This window comes from Sceloporus occidentalis, unplaced genomic scaffold, assembly GCF_023333645.1.
Source record: "Sceloporus occidentalis isolate IW3139 unplaced genomic scaffold, rSceOcc1.0.p SCAF_11, whole genome shotgun sequence".
NCBI lineage: Eukaryota > Metazoa > Chordata > Lepidosauria > Squamata > Phrynosomatidae > Sceloporus > Sceloporus occidentalis.
Window position 1 is genome coordinate 4,606,382 of NW_028316991.1, and position 20,312 is coordinate 4,626,693.

The 20,312-nt window shown below is 38.4% G+C and overlaps 1 protein-coding gene across 1 annotated transcript in view; it reads left to right on the top strand.

Annotated features, from left to right (window-relative positions):
• LOC149305462 (extracellular sulfatase Sulf-1-like) overlaps positions 1 to 19,837 on the top strand; it is a 33,117-nt gene extending 13,280 nt beyond the window's left edge. The window contains exons 7-19 of the mRNA XM_089477233.1: positions 362 to 490; positions 920 to 976; positions 1,457 to 1,589; positions 6,356 to 6,569; positions 7,819 to 8,071; positions 9,043 to 9,139; positions 9,864 to 9,958; positions 10,363 to 10,428; positions 13,174 to 13,346; positions 13,813 to 13,955; positions 14,178 to 14,301; positions 14,916 to 14,949; positions 19,807 to 19,837. Of these exons, the coding sequence (XP_089333359.1) occupies positions 362 to 490; positions 920 to 976; positions 1,457 to 1,589; positions 6,356 to 6,569; positions 7,819 to 8,071; positions 9,043 to 9,139; positions 9,864 to 9,958; positions 10,363 to 10,428; positions 13,174 to 13,346; positions 13,813 to 13,955; positions 14,178 to 14,301; positions 14,916 to 14,949; positions 19,807 to 19,837 (1,549 nt within the window). The remainder of the gene's footprint in view (positions 1 to 361; positions 491 to 919; positions 977 to 1,456; positions 1,590 to 6,355; positions 6,570 to 7,818; positions 8,072 to 9,042; positions 9,140 to 9,863; positions 9,959 to 10,362; positions 10,429 to 13,173; positions 13,347 to 13,812; positions 13,956 to 14,177; positions 14,302 to 14,915; positions 14,950 to 19,806) is intronic.
• Positions 19,838 to 20,312: the final 475 nt, after the last annotated feature.

Sequence of the window (20,312 nt, forward strand, 5' to 3'; positions counted from 1 at the left end):
TGTTCCTTCTTATATAATAGAATTTTTCCGGGATAAACCAATGATTATTTAGTTAATTATCTGATTTCTGCTAGTTGAATACTACTGCAATTACTTAGAATTATCAAGAGTTTTGTTCAAAATTACTATTATATTTTAAGGGCACGTAGAAGACTGTAGGATGACTTTGTTGGAGTCCTGGTTGACTGGTTTGTTATAATGTCTATGGGCCGCGTGCGAGCCAAGAAGGGAATCATTTAACCCCTCTGCAGTATTAATGGAAATTAAGGGGTGATATGTTGGAGAAGCACTTTTATTAACCTGTTATCTTGAAAAAAAAATTCCCTTCACCCATGTGGTTTTTCCGTCTTTTGTTTTGTAGTGTGCCACAGATTGTGCTAAATTTAGATATTGCCCCCACCATTTTGGATATTGCTGGACTGGATGCCCCACCTGACATGGATGGCAAGTCCATTTTGCCCTTGATGGACATAGAAAGACCAGGAAACAGGTATAGTCCATTTGTTTTTATCCAAGTGTCTTCAATGCCAGATGCGCTGTGTTCTTAAATTCGGATTTAATGGCCTGTAAAGAACTTGGCAATTTGTGTGTTTCATTTCTATTGTGTTCTTTGCGGTCGGTATTAACCGCTAAGAGGAAAAATGATGACATATTTGTTGGCATATTGATTTAGTCGATAATTCCGGGACTCATGAAGGGAGAGATTGTAGAGCGATAAAAAGGATGCTAGTTTGATGGACTTTTTAACTCTGCGACTCATCAGATGCTGGCGAACTACAATTTCCGCAATTCTCAGCAAATAAGCACTTATGTGCATAAAATACAATATAACAAATACTTAGATTCAGCGAGTTCTTCAACTACACTACGCATACAAGACATTGTGCCTTTTATTCTAAAGTCTATATTTTCATTCCAGGTTGAGAACAACCAAGAAAAGCAAGATTTGGCGAGATACATTCCTCGTAGAAAGAGGGTAACTTTTGTTTTGTAGTTTTATACAATCTCAATACTACAGTTGATTTACATGTACCGACAGCCTAAATATTTCCCTTTCAAAACATACATTGACAGTGATCTGCTTCATGGGGGTGTATGAATCTCTTTTGATAAAACACCTTCTGTGAGTTTGGATATTCCACGTACTGAGGAGCAAATATATAGAACTGAATTAAGAATTATTGAGATTCATGCTTGGCCTCGTCAAAATGGAAATGGAAATACTACTATGTGTGTAACAATAATTCAAGGAATGGACCTACTGGAAAGAAAGTCTATTTCTATAGTTGTCGGTGTAGGTTGTGTGTAATCAGTGTCGTTTTCCAGTGATGTGTATAGTACCTATGCCAGTATACATGCATGTTTATTGTTGCGGGGCGGTCCTGTTATATCTATTTTTTTATATTGCTGTATCTGCCGGTTTCATTTGTAACGTATTGTTTTTCTTCCGCAAAAGAAAATTTCTTCGAAAGAAGGAGGAACAAATTAAGAGCACCCCACCGCAGTCTAACCACTTGCCAAAATACGAGCGTGTCAGAGAACTGTGCCAACAGCCCCGATACCAGACAGCATGCAAGCAGCCAGGGCAGGTAAGAATCCATTCCATACAACCATGTAGAGGTGGGCAAGCCGGCCATGGAATGCTACTCGCTCACCAGGTATGAATTAACACCCGGACGTAGAAGGAGAAAGGTGTTTAGACTGGCTCAACTGAAGCGTCAACACCTCCCTTCCTGATAACCTGTGGCAGCTCAACTAGCTATAGGGATATAGACACCACCGTTTAAAAGTTTTGGGTCACTTAGGAATGTTCTTGAAATAACATGAAATGGATGAGAGAGAACGAGGGGTCGAGAGAGTTAAAGGCAGTGAAAACATTATGCAGGTAGCTTATATATGGTGCAAAGTGTGTAAATATGATACTGCATTCCATGTAAAGAACAAAACCATCATAATAGACATTATTGTATTGGAGGACATTAATGAATGTGCAATAAGGTGAAATCTGAATCACTTTTAATGAAAATGGTTGCTTTATGCAGTTTCTCCTTTCAGATTGACGTATTACCTGCCATCTGCCATTATGATTATGTCTGATTTAGGTTGCTGTAGTAAATTCCGTAGCAGATTAACGTGGGATTGCATTCCAGTGACCCAATAGTCATTTTATTGCAGAGGGGAAAGAATCTCCTATTTGTCAAAAGAATGATTAGTAGGTAGAGCCTGCCCTTTCACAGAGATTATCGTTTAGGCATATATGCGTATAACATGTAAGTGTTTAAAAATGTTCGTTTCCACCTTTGCTGGTGTATCATTTCCATGCTCAAAATACCGCTTGCTACTTCTCATTAAGTGCTTAATTAATTAAATATAGTATATTTTCTGGTGACCTGAATATACAGTTCCAGATGCGTCATGATGTCAACAGTATCATAAACGTAACTTTGTGACCTATTTCTAGCTGGAAAAATGATAACGGCATATAAGAGAATAATATATTTATTTACAGTATTAACACATTCCCTGCTTCCATACATGCTATTCATGATATTATTTTAAGGTTGTAGAACACTGGGTTACATTCACGGCCAGCAAACATTCTGAGCCCTAAGAATAGAGATACGGGGAGATTAGGCAATCTTCCCCTAGTAGAGCAACCCTGGGGCTGCTACCCCTTCAGACCACTGCTCGGCACCCCTGATTCAAGTGTTCCTGGCAGCTGCCACCTGTATAAACATAAAGATTTCCACCCGTTCAAATGGTTTGGGGTGCATGGTAAAGAATGCACTTACAGGGACATGACTGATATCAACCTTTTATGTTTTGGAAACTCTTGGCTCGTCAATAGACCCCTAAGTTGTACTGAATATAAATGATCATTTCGACAGCGTGTAAATGTGTCTGCATTATTTCAGATTTTTGTGTGTTTTTGTTAAATCGGGATAGTATCTGGATTGGACTTGCTAATGCATCTGACAAAAGGAATTGAAGCCTGGTTTGGCTCAGGCATCTGATTTCCTTTTTTTTCCATAAAATAAACATCTTTCCAACTGTACATTTGTAAACTTCCAGTCTATGACCAGCTGTGGATCTTGCACAAAACCACAGATGCCTGGGATTGTGAGGTGGAGGTGTCAGATGGTGCGTGAGATACTGGCAGTCATATCCCAGACAGACCTTCCACCGTTATCTAGACTGTGATTCAGAGCAGGATACCCAATCTCCAGCCGTTTAACCCATTTTATGCAAGAGAGACCGCTTTTAATACTACAAATTTCACAAAGAAAAATAAAGATATGGGTCTGCTTTTTTAGGACAGATACTTAAATCGGGAATTACAGGAAGTGATATTATAGCGTATCATATCGACATATAAAGCAAGTGATGTGTCTGTGTGTCTTTTATAGAAAAAAAACGTAGTAAACTATTGTGTACACCCACATGTCCGTAGAGTTATAAGGTTATTGAACTGAAAACCGTAGGACCCTATTGATTTTGGACAATTACAATAAGCCTGCGGTGACTAATCACACTTTAATCGGAAACTGTAACATAATAGCATAATGTCGGAGCTTCTCTTAGCCTTTATGGAACGGACTACGCACACAGTTTGACTCGTATACCATAGTGTCTTCCACATCCGCTGTAATACAAATAATTGTAAAGGCAATTGTTCATGTCTATTGTACTTGCTGTGGTTAATATTGGTAAGTATGCAAATCTAAAACCTTTATAAAGCATTTATTTACAGAGTGAATTCTCTCCTACAATCCATTAGATAATTTGCTGAACTTCAGCATTCTTGGCAAAACCACCCACAGTATTTCTTGTGCAGATGATATTGGCAAGTTGAAATATGCCTAAAAAGGGAACTGCCTAAAATCTATTAGCAATAAGTGTATATGTGAAATTTAATTCACAGAAATGCTTTACTCGCTCTCGAATATAATTCAGTATTAACAAGGTATTTTTAACGAAGGAACCTTTGTCTTTCTTGGCTGAGCAGTGTTTACATAAGAGGAGAGGAACCACTTCCTTTGCCCTTTATCTATTTAACACAGAGTATACATATGCTCATCAAAAGGGAGTATTTGCCATTTGAAGAATGAAAAGGCTGGAGCTGATTCATTCATCAGCACTCTGGTCTGGACATCTGTTTTCTAGGGACACGTTGACAAAGAACCACATAAATTTAATTATTCTTGGGTTTTATAGGACATGTTTCTTTACAACTCTAATCAATCTATAGTGCTAATGAAACTGAAAAGACAAATTAGTCTTTTTGTGTGTGAAATTGTGGATTTTGGTACTCTTTATTGTGGTCTACCGAATGTGGTACATACTAAATTATTCTTTCAAGCAAATGTGTCGACCTTTTGCGTTGACCGTTCCTGTCTGAAACACCATACATAAATATACTGTGCCTGACTATCTCTTGATCTGATGGTGGTAAAATAATATTGAAGGTGAGACACTTCTGTGAGTCTGGTGTATAGTAGAGTGATGCTTCCACATATACTTGGGAAACATCAGAGGCTGTGCTGACGTCTCCGTTTCCTATATTAAATTTTCATGCCTGTGGTTAGCATTCAGTTGAGAGTTTTACATTGAACATCTGAATTTGTAGGTAGGATAGCGAAGACTCTTCGTCTGATTGTAAGACTTGAGTTCAACTTGATCTCATAAAGGAGACTGCATGAGTTTGAGCTAAGACTACATAGACATTGTTCTTTCATCTGATGCTTGTACTCCCTCTAGAAAAAAGCTTTTGACATTAAGTAGCTTATTAAAAAGCTCTGGAGGTAGAGATGATACAACCAAGATATAAACATTTTGGTGAGACAGGAGACTTCCAGTAAAAGTCATACATATATGGTATAATAGTATTATATAAAAATAGTAAAATAGATTTAAAAAACTAAATCATATTTGCATTCACATACAATTTGCAGTGATATGTTAACTATTTTGCTATGAATAACATAAGATTAAGACTTAAGGCTTACTGGTCCCTGTTAAAATAGACTCTTGCACCCCTTTAATTAGTCATTTTATTTTTTATTGTTACATCCATTTTATTCAAGTTTTCTATCCTGATTTCAGTGCAATTATTTTCTTAATTAAGCGGAAACATCATCCCCTTTATATGAAATAACTTAAGTACTATAGAGGTGGTCACTGCAGTTGCTGTGGAGAATAAACTTGATTGCTTTCTTGAAACATGCATGTTATCCAAGCGTACCCATTATTCGTTAGGTGGTGTTCATGCAGGGATTTTATTTCGACTACCTATTGAGTCATGATTGATTTTTGTCCTTTATGGAGGGCGACCTTGCTTGTTTTTGAGCTTTGCCGGCATTAGATACCCAACGGTTATGTACTTGGTAAACTGGGACCCTCTTCCTACCAATCTCCTCAACTCAAATGAAGAAAATATTCTGAAGAACCACTAATGGCGCTTAAGGCCAGTCTAAGCCGGATAGCAGGAGTTTTCATTTCAATGGCGAGTTTGTTACCATGGCGCCAGAGTTTTCTTTTTTTTGTGCCTCACACTGTGCTGTGAATATTAGGCCACAATATTTTGTTTTAGTTTTCTTTGCGGTTTGGCCATGTATATACATTATATTATTAGTAGTTGTAGCTGTGACCTTTTATGCCAAGTAAATAATATATATTTCAATAAGAAATTACAAACAATGTCATCACTTATGAGAGGAAACATCCACATTACTCACTTTTTGATGTTGTGTTTACCTAATTCTAGCAACCCGCTATATGTCAGTAGGAAAGTAAAACAGTATTGGACTCGCTAATCTACATGGAAAATAAATGACTGCTTCCAGTTCCTCTCTCAGGCTTGTATTTATAATATCTGTACATAGAATATTTGGAAATGTTATATAAGGCCATATTTTTAATACAATAAAATTAACAGAGGCTCTCCCATGATCAACCCATGGAGCTTTGATGAAAGTTTGCTCTTTGCAGCACAGGCTTGGGTCGCAGCTCCCACTTGGCCAAGTTGCGACATGTTAAAACAGAGATTACATGCTTGTGTTCTGCTTCAGTAGATTTGGAGGTAGATGGTCCTTCTGGTGGTCCCGCATCTAACCATGATCCCCTAACGCAGAAGTCCTGCTACGGACACCTGACATTTTTGATTTTGTGAATCTAGACTGTAAATCCTTTCCTGTTCCTCAGTTACACTATACAGCTATGTATGTAATAGTAATTTAGAAATGACCAAGTAAATGGTGCATCATTCTTGCAATTAAATTATTCCTGAAATGTAGACTTTTTTTTAACTTTAGTGTATGTTTTGGTGACTAATATCTTTATTTGTGATTTCTTGTAGAAATGGCAATGTATTGAAGATGTTTCAGGAAAGCTTCGCATTCATAAATGTAAGGGACCCACAGACACAGTGGCATTAAGGAAGAGAACACGAAGTATAAATTCAAGGCGATATGGAAGCAAACACAAGGAGTGTGTGTGCGATGAAACAGATTACAGAACAAGCAAAAATCAAAGGAAAAAAAAACTTTTCTTGAGAAATCCCAGTGCTAAAAGTAAGCATTTCAGATGTTTATTTTAACCAAATATTTGACATTTTCATGTAGGTAAAGAGGTCCTTGGCATTCCTATGTTGGTTGCCCAGTAGGCCTGACTCCACCATATAGACAACCTGGTTAGCTGTATATGGCATATGGCTGACTGGGGACTCCTCTGCAAGGTTGACTTATTTTAGTAGGGAGTTGCATGCCTGGGGCTGGTGTGGAGACATAGTTCACCTAAGACTTCAGGCTTCAGACTTTTGTTTAGTGTCTGAAACCACAATTAGTCCTAAAATTAGTATTTAAGTGGTATCATTATTTATGAATAAACTCAATTATATATTTGTAAATTGTAGACAGATGTTTCAAAGAAATGTTACACTTTTTTTAGAGGAATATTATGTATTATATCATGGAGCCCCCTAGTGGCTTTATTAAATATTAGTAACATAAGTAAACATTTTTTACACACTTTTCTGTGCGGTTCCTTTTGCATAGAATAGGTTTTAATAGTGTTTCTGACACAGATTCATGCAGGTGATTGGAGTATCTTTTTCCTAGGGGGGGGGTCTTATGTGCAAGAATTTTTTATTACGATCTTGATTTATTGCTTAGAGGTCCACATTGTTGACATGGATATTAATATTACTGTCTGGAGTTCAAGCTGGAATTTAGTAAAAGTCTAGCACTCACATACTCCATATAATGGGGATCCTTCTTTCAACTTTGAGCTTGATCCTGTCTTGTAGGTTTCCAATCTGCAGTCCCTCGTATTTGTTCTTTTTACAACTAATGTGGTAAATTGGGGCTGTATGTTTGCTGAATAAACCAGTTTTTTTTATTGAGGCTATTTTTCAATTAAGGTAATTGCCTCTTCTGATGTTTAGAGCATAGTTAAGGACAAGGGTCAGCCTGGTTGATGAAAGGCCACCAGATGCTCAGAGCTCTGACATGAAAGTGTACAGCTGCTCTGTGCAGCACTGAAAGAACCTCCATCAGACATAACGGAATTACTGATTGATTGGATTTTATTTCTAGCAGGGGTATGTGTAGCTCCCATAATAGAGGACAAATAAAATATCTTCAATGAGATATAACAATGACACTAAATGATAATGTGTCTGTTACATCCATCTTCCTTCATGCAAATATTGAGATCTGAATAAAGAGAAAACAGAATCAGGGTAACTCGCAGTAGATGGAAGTAATCCGAAAAAGATAAAATATATGTTGATGGTGCAGCTCTGAAATTCCTCTGTTGCAGGATTCAATCCTCGCTTTGTCCACACTCGCCATGTACGCTCCCTATCTGTTGAATTTGAAGGGGAAATCTATGACATACATTTGGAAGATGAGCAGAATTTGCAAGATTTAAAGCCAAAAAGCATCACCAAAAGGCATTATACATCGGATGAGGAAGATGAAGACCAAATGGGGGAGCCTGATGAGGACGAAATCATGTTAGCTGACGGAGTGATGAGTGCCAGCCAGGCTGCATCTGTCAAAGTCACACATAAGTAATTATTCTTCATGTGTAATCATACCAGTTGTGAGCTCAACCAAACTTGAGTTTTATTTTCCATTTGTTCCTTGCAGTTTTTATTTTCAGTTTTACTTATTTTTTACCTTTTTTTTTTTTTTATAATATTAATATTGCTTTTATTTTTCCCCCCATTACACTCATGGCTAGAGATCTGTTGGATCTAGGAAAGATTTATCAGTGCTAGTCAGAGTTGTTGGCTTTGGAACTTGACCATTTTTCCCAAGAGCGCTCATATGTACGACTATAGTTCCTACAACAGGCCAGACAGGGTCAAGTATTTGGTAGGCTTAAGAAAAATACATTTGCCTTTACTGTTTTTGTTTTTTTTTATTGCAGAAAACATAGGCAATACAGTCAGAAGGTAGCAGCTGTAAACTGTGGTCTACTCGTATAAAACATTGTGCTTCTTTTACACCAATTTAAAATGGTATCCAATTCATTTGAAAGGAATCTGCTCCTTGGTTGTACATAAGTGACTAAGCAAACACCCTTATGAAGTTAGACAGGAAGCCGCTGGCACACCATGAATAGCTTTTTGTCTGCAGGTTGCACTAAGGATTTTGTAACCTACTGTCATTCACAGTAACACCGTTGTACTGGTTTACATAGAAAATATTCCCTTTTGACATGAGCCTGGCTTTTTTCATGTGAAATTTTTATGGAGTGCAAATTAAACTGAACTTTATGTTCCCTGGGGAACTCACACTCGGTGAGGGACCACATGCTGCCCATTAAGTCTCACGTTGTATATTGTCCAGGAGCTAAGCAGTTAATGAGATTTGACTTACTGTCCCATTGACAAAGCACAGTGCTATAGAACTGATTACACTTGAGCGTGTGTAGTGGGGTTGTGAACTGGTGAAAATTATTCTTCTCCATATTCTTCAGATATATGGCTTATATGGGAAACGGTATATATTTTAATTTTTTTTTTTTTTGTCACAGGTGCTATATTCTTACCAATGACACGGTGCACTGTGAACGGGAACTTTACCAGTCCAGTAAAGCCTGGAAAGACCACAAAGCTTATATTGACAAGGAGGTATGTTAGGTTGCAAATAATTCTAACCTATTGCTAATCAAATGGGCACTAAACAATATGTGTGTGTATGTATGTGTGTATGTATATGTGTGTGTGTATATATATATATATATATATATATATATATATATATATATACATTTAAAAAATTAGGGTTAGTGGTGCCTGGGTGCAGTATTTTTTTGGCACCCCCACAACCCAGGTAACTAACTTAAAAGCACATGCATAATAACATGCATACTAACTTTCTGTGATACCCACTCACCCCAAAACCATGCACTAATAGACACATACTCATGCTAACACCGTAAACTTACACACACTTTTTCCTGCTCCTCCCCTTCCCCCTTCCCATCCACCACTAGTCCTAGGCTCACCTTGACACTCCAATATGGTACGCTGACACACACACACACAAGCACCATCTGCTAAGACACACACTCTTAACTCCATATGAAGAGACACATTCATGCTCACACATATGCATGCTAACACACACTTGAACCTTACACTTAAACTAAACATTACCATCCCCACCTTAGCGCAACCCTTGCTTTACAAGTTAAATATAATGTGTGTGTATATTATACTTTCACTTTTTTATTCATAGTTTGTGTGTGTATTCCATTTAGGCTTTGCGTGCAACATGATGATTGTTGTGTAAAGCTTTTTAGATGGTAGATTTTAAAAAGTGAATGACTTCAACTTTAATCTTTTCCTGTAGATTGAAGCCCTCCAGGACAAAATAAAAAACTTAAGGGAAGTAAGAGGTCATCTTAAAAGAAGAAAGCCTGACGAATGTGACTGCAGCAAACCAGGGTGAGCATATCTATGTATTGAGTATGTGTATTGGGAGGTGGTTCTTTATAGGCTCACCCAGTACATTAATGTTATTATTATTATGTTTTAGTTAGAATTCATTTATTTAGATGAAATGTGCACCCTTTCCACTATGGAGTAAGCAAGAAGAAAATCAATAGGTTTTCATACCTCCCATCTGGCTACAATTTCTATTATATTGAAATATAAAGGCCAATGGTTTAACAATACAGAGCTGCAAAATTCATGTGTGCCCAGGAAGCAGTCCGTTACTGGAATTTAGTTACCATTACTCTCCGCCAGTCTCAGAGTTGTAGCGCGTGTGATTGCAACCTTCTGTAATGGGATATAGATACACATGAAAACTGAGCGTTAACACAACTCAACAAACATTTATTTTCCAGATTTTACAAGAAAGAGAAAGGCATGAAAGTTCAGGACAAGATTAAGGGCCACATACACCCATTTAAGTAAGCACAATAGATTTTATTCTCTACATATTTTTCTAATTGGTAAATTGGTTAATGATGGGTACTTCAAAGATGTTCTTTGAATAGTTAGAGGTGAGCAAAGGATAGTGGAGGCTGGTGTAGGAGAGGCTTTTTTTTATACGAGGGGGAAATAATTTGCTAGGGGTTTAAAGAAAAATGCAGTGGATGTAAAACTTAACTTGCACATGTCAGTAGTTAGTATGTCCTTCCCCAGCCTTCCTCACAGCCCTACTACCTTAACGAGTTCTCAAACAAGTTAAATTCCATGTCTTTCCATCTTGGAGCATTTTTTGAACCATGAGAGTCTTGACTGCATATTTCAGAACGGTTCCACATTCAAATGAAGTAGAGCTCCAGGCCTTTCAGTTTTTTATTCGCTTTGATGCCACAAATCGCGTATTTTGATTTGCACTGAATCAAGACTTCTTGTTGTGAAGAAAACACACTTTATTTGAATTGAGTGTGTAAGGATCTCTCAGAAACAGAAAAACGCTTCCAGGATAATCTCTTGAACGCTGTAGACCCCCTAGCAATTGGTTATTTTCCACCCTGTATGCAACTGGAGGCATCTGATCAGTTCAAATTAAACTACCAGGCCCACTGGTCTGGTTAGGGCCATAAAAGTCATTACTTTTAAGTATAATATATTGCTAGGCAAAATATAATTCTAAACAATGTGTGGGTGTCCGCAAATTATTTTCCTCGAGTTCCATGTGGTCTACAACTAGCTCTCCTTCTTATATACCAGGGGTGTGAAAGTTTTTTCTGCAGTGGGCCACTTCATCAGAATTGTATATGTGCGAGGGCCGCACTCAATTTTCACTGTGAGAAAATATCGCCTTTAATAAGATATGCAGATTAAAATAAAGTAAATGACACAAAACCTTTACTTTTCCTCTCAATGATTTCTGGGCCTAGAAAGTTTTGTGACTACAAATTCAGGACTCAGGATAATTAAAAATGAAATAGTTCTATTTATTCTAGGGATGCACCAAAATGAAAATTCTGGACCAAAACATTCACAGTTCACTTAGCCAAAACATGCTGTTAGCAATCACACTCCTATCATGCCAAGTCAGCCAGTACATGCTGGTACAGGGTGGCTGTGATGTGCAGACCCCATACTGCTGGCAGCATCAATACACAAGTGGGGCAGCTAGCCAGGTTTCAGCATGTACTGGCTGACTTGGCATGATAGGAGTGTGATTGCTAACAGCAACCACAGTCCCATCATGCCTAGGTTCCAGCACTTACACATCCATGCTATCACACACACTCATTCATTCATATACTCATTCATTCACAGATTCATTCCCTCAATCACGCATACTCAAACACCCTCCCCACCCCCTTACCTGCACTGCAGCTCCTCGATGCCGCTCACAGACTCCAGCAGGGGGCGCGGCCTCCCTCTGCATTCTCACAGAGGAAGCAGGACTGGAGCAGAGTCATGTGATGTCACGTGAACTCTGCTGGGTTCCGCTTCCTCTATGTCTATGCAGTACAAAAGACCCTCCCACAGGAAAGTAGCAGGGCTCTTGTTGTAGCAGTGCTTCGAGGTGCGGCCCGTGTAAGATCGGTTGCCCTGGCCGCATGTTGGACGCCCCTGGTATGGATATTACGAATGAGTACTTTTACAGCCAACTAAATAGGAGACTTGATGATAGGATGAAATATACCTCTTTAATCTGCTGGGAAATTAGGATAGGTTCTCGCAAAAACAATATTTTTATAATGATATTTATATGTCCATAAAATGTTAAGTGCCACTGTTCTGCTGGGCGTTTTGATGCTTTATAAGTCAATTAGCAAAGTAATAGTAAAATATAAGTGAAGTAAGATGCACTGGCTGATTTTCTCGGAATAGTCGGTGTGAAATACCCCAGCACACCTCTGTTTTCCACTTTCCATTACTTTGCCGTAGAGGCTGCAGCCACCTGGCATTGAAGCGGTACATGGGTGTGTCGGAACACAATACACCATTTATTTGTTGAAGAAAACAGCCATTGATTAATGCATACTTAATGTCAAATGGAAGTTTTTTCTTTTGGCTTGAACATTGAGCACTAACCTCGTTGTAGGGTATAAAATAAAGCCTTCAATGTCCATCCAAACAGAAATGCTTACATCTACTCTACATTGTTGCCATCTTCTTAAGTAAACTACAGCTAAATGGGTACCGCCATACTGCCTGTCCTTCTTTATAATTCATAACTCTCCATATTTTTCTCCTTAACTATCTAACAGCACAATACAAAACTATCAACAATAAATCTACCACTCTGGGATTTAGTTAGTTATGTCATTGAGTATGACACTTACAGTAAAAATCCGCTCTGAAACTCTTCACGGCATCTGGAAGTTCCTACAGGCGCTTGCTTAAAAGACACAAAAACACCGAAAGTGTTGCTCCCATTTAAAATACTGTGTGTGTGTATATGTATATATATATAATATACAAATTACATGCTTTGTGCTTAATCATTGCCATTCTGTTAAGCTGTAACTTAGATCTGAGTGCCACTTGTCTCGCCTTCTTATGTGTAACGTGCCCAGTGCAAAATACAAGTCATAGCCATTTCTACAAAATCTGTATTCCACACGTCTTGTGTGGAAGTTTAACGATCTTATGCATTTGGTATGGATAATACTGTATATTTTTCTTTCTTTATTAGGTATGATTTAGTGATCAGCATTCTGAAATAAAGTATTTTTTTCTTACAGGGAAGTTGCTCAGGAAGTGGACAATAAGCTTCAGATTTTTAAAGACAACAGGAGAAAGAAAAAGGAAAGGAAAGAGAAGAAACGTCAAAAGAAAGGAGAAGAATGCAGTCTTCCCGGACTGACCTGCTTTACTCACGATAACAACCACTGGCAGACGGCACCTTTCTGGAATTGTAAGAATGGCTTGTTCTTGTGTTCTAGACTGCAGAGGGCTTCACTGGAAAACCAGTAGCAACACCTTTTTTTGTTACTTTTAACTTCGTAGCCAATATCAATCTATACTTTTTGTATTGTTGAACCCAACGCTGAAGTTCTAAACTTAAGGACCTCTGACACATGGCTAAGTGACCTGGAATGTGATAAATATTTACCCAGATAATAATATGTGTCACGTTAAGTACTTCTATAATTATTAGCAATCTAACGTATCCAGAAAAATTGCTATTGAAGTTATAGGTAGCTATATATGGTGTACAGCTGTGCATTTTTAGGAATATTATATGCTTATTTGTGATGCCGTAAGAGTGCCATCCAAAACAGTCATATGGCTTTACTCACTAAACTGTGTGTGAGTTAAATATCTATCCATTGTGAATTTTCTAATGTCTAATCACCTACAAAGTTGTATTTCTTTTACAGTGGGATCGTTCTGCGCCTGCACCAGTTCTAATAATAACACTTATTGGTGTCTAAGAACTATCAATGATACTCACAACTTTCTGTTCTGTGAATTTGCAACTGGATTCCTGGAATATTTTGATATGAACACAGACCCTTACCAGGTACGTTCTTTGAGCATGATGCACTAAAGCCTTAAGGAGAGAAGATGGCCTTGGTATGGCCTTGGTATAGTTAGTCCAAATAACCATTTTATGGCATGCAGTAGCCATCTTTGGATGCCCGCTATAGAACTGTCAAAGAAGCAAGTATCTCTCATTCTCCTCTTTACTTCAGTTTTACCAAATATACCATGGTATGTGACCCCTATTTATTTTCAATCCTAGTTAACGAATACTGTCCATACAATAGAGAAGGGTCTTCTGAACCAGCTTCATATACAGCTGATGGAGCATAGAAGTTGTCAAGGTCATAAACAATGCAACCCAAGGCCCAAAGGACTTGAGACAGGTAATTGAATCATTTTGTTGTTCACTTGTACAAAAATGACACTCATCTTTCTGTCTGGTGTTTTGGTTATCTATGTGTTTTGCAATACATGGGATTTTGAATGCATGTGTATCTACATACAATATGTGGGGTTTAGTGATTTTCAGTTTCTGGGACTATAAATTCACGTACAGTAACCTGGCTTTTTTCCGGCGATTGCTTCTTCGCTAACACCGGCTAGACTTAACTTATGAAAGTGCTGGGAACTAACCTGCTCGTAACAGTATATATTCTTTTTATGTTGGATGCTTTTTGTTCAAAATTGGGCATTTTTTTTTACACCGTTTCCCCCCCCCAATACCTTCGAGTCCATGTCTGTCCATGAGTTGCCTACAACCCCAACAAAACGTTCTCTACAGTAACATATTTATTCATTGACAACAATATTTTTTTTTATAACTGATCTCAGCTACATTACTTAAACTGTTTTAAAAAGGGAAAGAGGCAGGTTGGCGCCCATTCCCGTAAGGGAGACAACTTGTGTGACTGCATGGTGCCAGGAACATTGTGAATTTTTTTTCCCCAGTTGCTTCCAGAACTTAATAAAACATTACTCTTGTATTTTCCTACATCAGGGAGTAAAGATGAAGGAAGCTATGATCCGCACAGGTATTCGTCCTTTTTTATTTATTCTTCTCAGCAGCTCCTTTCCAAATAATTGCATGATTCAGCCCATTCCAACTAATGTTTGCATCCCGTCATGTGGCACACCGCATAGCTTTTGGTGCATGTAGATTCTAACCATGGTCTTCTCTTCATTTGGTTAGAAGTTTCAGACCTGCCATCTTGCATCTAATTTAGCACTCTTTGTTAGCAAGAATCCACATAGCACATGGCACCCCATGCTCGCCATAATCCATGCAGGATCCATTTCGTAAGAACTAGGCATGGTGTAACTTGAAGTGCTTCATGTGTCTTTGCATTTGTGCATACTTTCATTTTTCATCTTCACTGTACATATCATTACAGATGTAGTCTACCTTTGTATTTAAATTATTTAAATGATGTTACTGGTATTAGCTATTGGCTTTTTTGGGGGTTATGTTGAATGTAGAAGTGTTGCTGAAAAAAAGGCATGAATGGTTTGCAAGAAAGTCAAAAAGGTGTGTAGCTTGGCCCACAGAAATAGAAAGTATTTGATAGAAACATTTAAATACATAAAGGGAAGTATAATAGTTCAAAAGAAAATACATGTTTGGATAAGAAGCCATTTTCTAAAACCAGTGGGTCTGGGGCTGACTACTTAAAAAGTCAAAGTTTTAATGTGAATGTGGTAGATAAGCAAAAGAGTAGAGGTGATAGAGGTTAATACAGTGAAGGACTTATAACATGCTTGGGGTAGGCATGTCTTTTTCATATAAAGCACAGAGGACCAAATAAGGTTTAAGGTTTTTACAGGAGGGGAAAAAATGGGCAAAGGAGATGAGACAACTGGTTCTTATCTTCCCTAAAATTATGTATCCATCCTTCACTAAGACCAGAATGACCCAAGAAACTCCTGAGCTATCTCTGGCTACTTTAACTGGGTTTTGAAAGGACAGTTTAGCCATACTCCTTGGCGAGCCATACTCCTTGGCGAGTCCTTTCCCACCCTTTGCACTTATAAGAAGAGACGGATCCTCCGCCAAGCTTGAAGATCAGCCAATAGACCCAAAGGTGTTAGCAACGGTACTGAGTAAGGCTATAACGTTATCATTAAACACCCTGCTGTGTTACATCCTCGTAATTGTATCTGTTTTTCATGCAACCGATAAACGGGTGTCCCTAGCACAAGGACCAAGGTAGACAATCTTTCCATAGTAATGTGACAGTCAGCAAATGTGTAATGTAATCAGGGCAGATAATAACCCCCATAGCTGAATTTGGGATTCCTACACCCCATTAATTAATGACTAATACATGCTAAAGATGAAGGGTATACATTTTCCTTTCCCATAAATATATTATAGGTAAAAACCACGATTAATAGATTCTTCTCACCTAAACCTTTTAAAGTTCTATATTGCAAACACTCAGGCATCCATGTAAACTGTACATAGTTCAGGTCAAATCCTGCATTATATATAACTCTCTGACACAATAAAATTATACACCAGCCTTTTGGCACTTCTGGCACAAAATAAATAAGGTGTTTTCCCATGAGTCCCAGAACTGTGGTATCTAACATGTAAAGAACAGACCTCTGTGGTACGTGATCTAGGAATAGCATATTACATTAAATCAGAAGGTGGGCTTTGTAGAGTCAGCCATTACATCATGACTTTATTTCAGTAAAACATTTACATTTCACGAGAAGGTCATTTATATTTGACTGATGTTGAGTGACGGCTTACAAGGTATCAGACTTGTAGAATATAGCAGTACGTGGGTTACTTGGAGCTTAAAATACATTCTGATCTGATCCTCACTCCTTATATTGTTATATACCTTTCACATCTAAAGTTCCACTTTTCTGTTAGATTGTAAGCTCTAGTGAGCAGGGCCCACCACGTCAACTGTATTTATTCAGCATAATGTGTCACAATTATATACTGTTTCCATTGGAGAACACAGCAGAATCGGTTGGTGCTATATAAAGGAACAAAGGTAGTACATTTTTAAAGTAATCCAAGATTTTGATTCTCCTGCTCCGTCGTATGTAAAATCTTTGTTGTATCAAATGACCGATATCAGTAGCTTCATTCATAAGTTATGTGTTTATATTTTTTACTACCCTGTTGTAACTTTGCAGTGGAATTATTTTATAATTGAGGTATCCATACTTTATGCCAAAAAGCTTTAAACAAATGTGCCATCATTTGGAACTCACCAAAATGTACCCCTGTAATGGAAAACAAGTATAAAAGTATGTGCTGCTTTGGTATAAATCGTTCTGCATTACCAGACATTCTCAATTTAGGAAGAGGCAGAATATCTCTTTACGGCTGTTAAAAATGCACGGAGCAGTTACTTGCCTTCTACAAAACACACCAACACGGGGTTAAGCACTGCAAGAGCAGATCAATGGGTTTTATTCACTAAGGGGAGCATTTGCAGAATAGTTTCAGCTCCTTGAATGCCCGCCCCCAATAAGCTGCTGCTGCAGGAAGAGCTTGGTTAGCAATGTATAATGCAAGTTAAATCATTATGATTTCTTCCAAATGACCTCACACATTGAAGTATGCCTAATACAGGGCCAGCTCTGCCCTTCATGCAGGAGAAGTTAGAAATTAATCTGAATTAACATTCAGATTAGCAAAATTTGTAGCTCGCCATTTTGAAAGGGCAATCAGGCTAGGTTGCCTGCATTGGCATTTCTGCAAAGGACTGAGTTTACAACAATTTGCTGGACGATCGCCCCCATTTGCTACCTGTGAGTTGCCGCGAGTTACCCCCGTCTTCGGATATCCCCTGGGAATATGCATAAACGCTAACGTAATTTAGGAAAGCATGGCTTTAAGGTGCCAGTTTACCTATTAACCGGCACCACAACTTAATCTGTTCCATGCCATATATATACGTCATTGTTCCGTGTCCATCCTTAGCACTTCTATATGGCCTGCGTTGTTCCAACGCTCTTCTTCCTTCCTTATTGTGTCTGCGTTCCCGTGTGCACTCCTGCGTGACTTTAAAGTGTTTCATAAAAAAAAGTATTTGTAGTAAACGGAGGAAACCAGGAATTTGGCTTCTGATAAATGGCAAAGCTACGGCTACTGCAAATATTTGCCCGCTGGAGAAGCTGTCGATCTGACGTTTGATCTTTGCAGAGTAAAAAAAATCCCTCGCCATCTGCCTGGAAACCGGTAATGACTCTGTTGTGCTTCTGCCACGGATTGATTCCTGCTAATGTGTGAGCTGTGCCCACGCTTCACCCTCCATCGCTAGCATTCCTCCTCTTACTCACACTCCAGAACAACTCCCATCGTTGCCAATAGTGACAGCTGCAGAAACGCACGAAGCTCACACACCCGGGAGAGCCTCTCTTTCTGTTCAGATATAATTTCATAGTAAATATGAACTAGCAGCTCCAGGCAGTAGATAAGAATAAAAAAGAAAAAAAGATGGCTTTTTGCAAACAGTCTGCTTGGAAATATAAACATTGGGCTTACTTAAAGGGATGCATCGGCCATCGTATGCACTTTAATGCACATGGTAGCCGAGTGCCCCCTTAAATAACTCTTTTCTCCCTTTTAGAAATGCATGCATGGATTCCGCATAGTCCACCCCCAGCTCCTAGGGCGATATCTTAGGCACATTCTCACTGCCAGCCAGCACTGGCTTGAACAAGAGTTCCAGAGGGAGAGCTTTCATGCCACAATTGGCTACTTGGAACGTCTAACACTGGGGCAAAAAGTCCGTGCATGGAGGGAGAGGTGCAGCATGGTCCTTGAGGTGCAGCTTGTCCTTTAGTTGTTAAGTGGCTGGTTTAAAGAATGCCCGTTACAAAGTACTTTGACATGCATTGTTCTTTGGTGGCACTGCGTAAGATGCCATACTGGCAGGTAGTATGTTTAATTATAAATGGCAGTAATAATCAAACACCTCCCCTTGTGTAACAGAACAAAGCATTTTTTATGAGCAATGCTGCTCTTTAATTCATCCTCCAGCAGCATCATGAGTTCATTCTCTGAATGCTTTCCATCAGGAGTGCCGGGTATCTGCACAGCCGTACACCCCTGTTTGCCTCGATTCTGAGGGACTTGAAGACTACTCTACTGGCATTATCAAAGGAAGGGCTATTGCATACAATAAAAATGTTTCGAGGGGACATGTCATGCAGGGCACATTCCCGGTGCATTGTGGGATACTGAATGCTATCTACTGTTTTTATGCTTTTCTGTCGTGTTCTGTAATGTATTTGTCCTGTAGTTGGAGAGAGAGTCAGTGCTGTGCTGTTGTATGAATGTCTTTAGCAAAGGTGGCTGTGTCCACTTTCAGAAATGTAATGTAAGTGGAACAGCACCTTTTCCACGCTCTAATATAATGCCACTTTAATTTGAGGGGGATAATTGGAACTTTTTGTTACAATTGTTACACCTGCAATTGATATGAATGTTAACAATGGCGGTTTTTTCGTTTTCGTTTTTTTTGTGTGTGAAATCTATACAAATTAACATTTTCAGCCAAGTTTTATTAACAATGTTATTAATGTTTATCATAATCACAGCTTGCAATGCAAAATGCAGCGTTGAGAGGATCTGCTGAAATGCCTCTTTACTTTTGCCATAAAGATCTATTTCTTTTGACACTGAAAACTTCTTTGCTCAGTGTGGTTGCCTCTGCTCAGTAGGTCCCTGGGAAGTTCATCTTATGATTCTGTTTCAAAGATTTTCTTTTTTTTCTATCCTGGGTGATTAATTTTCTTAATTCCTTTTTGTCCCTTTGTTTGGTTTTTTTTTTCTTTTTTTTTTTTTAGAACCAAAGATTCTTTTATTTGAATCTCTCTCTCTATATATATATATAAATGTATTTTCTTTTTTATTCCAGAGGACAACTATGGGAAGGATGGGAAGGTTAACTTGCCAAATTTCACAGAGGATGTTGACTGGAAAGGACTGGAAGACTTGTACAACGTCAGTGAAAGTTTATATGGATACAGGAACAATTATACACTTAGTCTGAAGGACTGGGCTAATTACTTGAAGGATGTAGATAGAGTTTTTGCACTGCTTAATGGTAACACTAAACCAATTAAAACAAATAAGAATGTGGTTGCTGAAACATCTGGGGTCTCATCAAAAGAACCAACAACATTGATAGATATGTCCTCCGCTGAGTCAGAGGAAGAATTCAGTGGTGCATTTGAAGAAGAAAAAGAACCTACAATTAAAACCCACTTTGGACATTTTGAAACAATTAATGATATCCCTGAAAAACAAAAAATGAACAAGGAACATTTGAGGAACGCAGATAGATGGACAAAGCCAATAGGTATTCATGATATTGAGTTTAGCGGGAATGGACTAACAGAGCTGGAATCCAACAATGGTTTA